At 55.1% G+C, this 1,829-nt stretch overlaps 1 protein-coding gene across 1 annotated transcript; it reads left to right on the top strand.

Moving 5' to 3' along the window:
- Window positions 1-601: 601 nt before the first annotated feature.
- Window positions 602-1,273, top strand: LOC104536582 (forkhead box protein I1c-like). The gene has a single exon (XM_010179236.1). The coding sequence runs from the start codon at window positions 602-604 to the stop codon at window positions 1,271-1,273; it is 672 nt and encodes a 223-aa protein (XP_010177538.1).
- Window positions 1,274-1,829: the final 556 nt, after the last annotated feature.

Raw genomic sequence — 1,829 nt, 5'->3', positions numbered from 1 at the left:
CGACCTGGCCCCGGGGCACAGCCGGTGCCCGGGAGTGGGCGTAGGGCGGAGGCACGCCGGAACGATGCAGGTCCGTCCCGGCCGAGAGGGGACATGCCGGTCTGGAGACTTTGCGGGGACATTTGTGGGGTCACTGCCCCTGTCGGGCACGGCCAAGAGACGTGTAGGGACAGCTAATGCCACCACAGTCCCCTCACACTACGTCCCCACAGCTCAGCGCTGCCGTCCTGCTGTTTCCTCGGTGTGCTTGGGTGCACCAGCCCACCTTTCCACCCTCTCTTCTGAGAAAAGCCATGGCATGGGCATCACCTTATCATCCTCCACTGATGTGGCCGCAAGTGCCTTTGCTAGCTGTGGGGCAGCTGGAGCAAGGGGAGCTCTGCTTCACGTTCCCTTCAGCCAGGTCAGAGATGGAGGTGCAGATCCTCTGGGATCCAGTCTATGCTCTGCAGTAGGGAGGTTCTCCATGTGGCCTTCAGGTTCACTTGGGCATTGGAGAGGTGGGGGTGATGATGTCCCGGAACCAGATTTTTGGTCCTTGTACAGAGAGAGGAGAAGCAGGTGTCAGGGACATTTGGGTTTTATGCCGATCAGGCAAGGTATGGGTATTGCTTATCTGTCTGCGGTGGGGTTCACTGTCACAGAATTTGACTTTCTCTCTTGTTTCTCCTGTTTTCAACCAGGGAAAGGAAACTACTGGACCTTAGATCCCAACTGTGAGAAGATGTTTGACAACGGGAACTTCCGTCGCAAACGCAAGCGGCGCTCTGAGCCCAACGCCCCTGCGACCGCATCTGCAGCCTCCTCTCTGGGGGGCCTGAAGGCCGAGGAAGACCGACCCATCCCAGCCACAGGCAAACCGTGTGGAAACAGCCCACCTCCAGAGCTGGACCCCTCGCCTTCTGCCAGGGACCATCCCAAAAGCTCCTCTCCCTCCGGTATCATTTCATCCACCCCTAGCTGCCTCAGCACCTTCTTCAGCGGCATGAGCTCCCTAAGCAGTGGCGGCAGCCGGCTGACAGGGGGGCTCGGCAGTGACCTGCACCACAGGAACTTCTCTGCTGGACAGCTGAGCAGTGGCACTTTCACCCCGTCCAGCAGCTCTTCTCAGGAGGTGCCTTCACCAGATCAGCTGCAGCGGGTTGCGGGACCTTCCCCCGCCTACTACAGCTCCTTCCATCCCAGCAGCAGCAGCCAGGGAGCCCAGTACAACCACTACTACAACTTCACGGTTAACAGCCTCATCTACACTCGGGATGGGACAGAGGTGTAGGGTGCTGGGGCAGTCGGCCGGCGAGCGCTGCAAAGGGAACGGGAGTTGCAGGTGTATTTGGTGGCACGGCGGACCCTATGCTTTTGCAAACAGCATTTCAATGTGGACGCTTCCCAGGAGTTCCTCCAGGAAGACTGATCTTCTCACCTTTCAAAATAAGAACACCCCTTAAGCACCAGCAGAAGGCAGATGCAAAGTCTTTTCCCCATCCTGGAAAATGTTAGGTGGTTTAGATGGCTCGCTGTCTAAATTCTGCAGACGAAAGTGAACTGAATTAATGTTTTCAGAGGTTTCTCATTCTGAATGTAGAATAAGAAGTTTAAAAACTATAACTGTAAAGCGATATCAGCAGGAGCCAAGTGTAGACATCCAGTGAGTCTTAGAAGAGAGCAGGAAAAAAAAAATGAAGAGATTTCTTATGAAGTGCCTTGTACAATGTATTAAAAAACTCTTCTGCCAGCAGTTGCCTCTGTAAGCCCTTGCTTTGTGCCCTAATCCTGCAATATGCAATGCACGGAGGGGATACAGCGGGTAAACACCTACCCAAAACCTCCTC

Source organism: Mesitornis unicolor, unplaced genomic scaffold (genome assembly GCF_000695765.1).
Source record: "Mesitornis unicolor isolate BGI_N332 unplaced genomic scaffold, ASM69576v1 scaffold31882, whole genome shotgun sequence".
NCBI classification, from domain to species: Eukaryota; Metazoa; Chordata; class Aves; order Mesitornithiformes; family Mesitornithidae; genus Mesitornis; species Mesitornis unicolor.
This window is presented reverse-complemented; position numbering and strand designations above follow the sequence as displayed.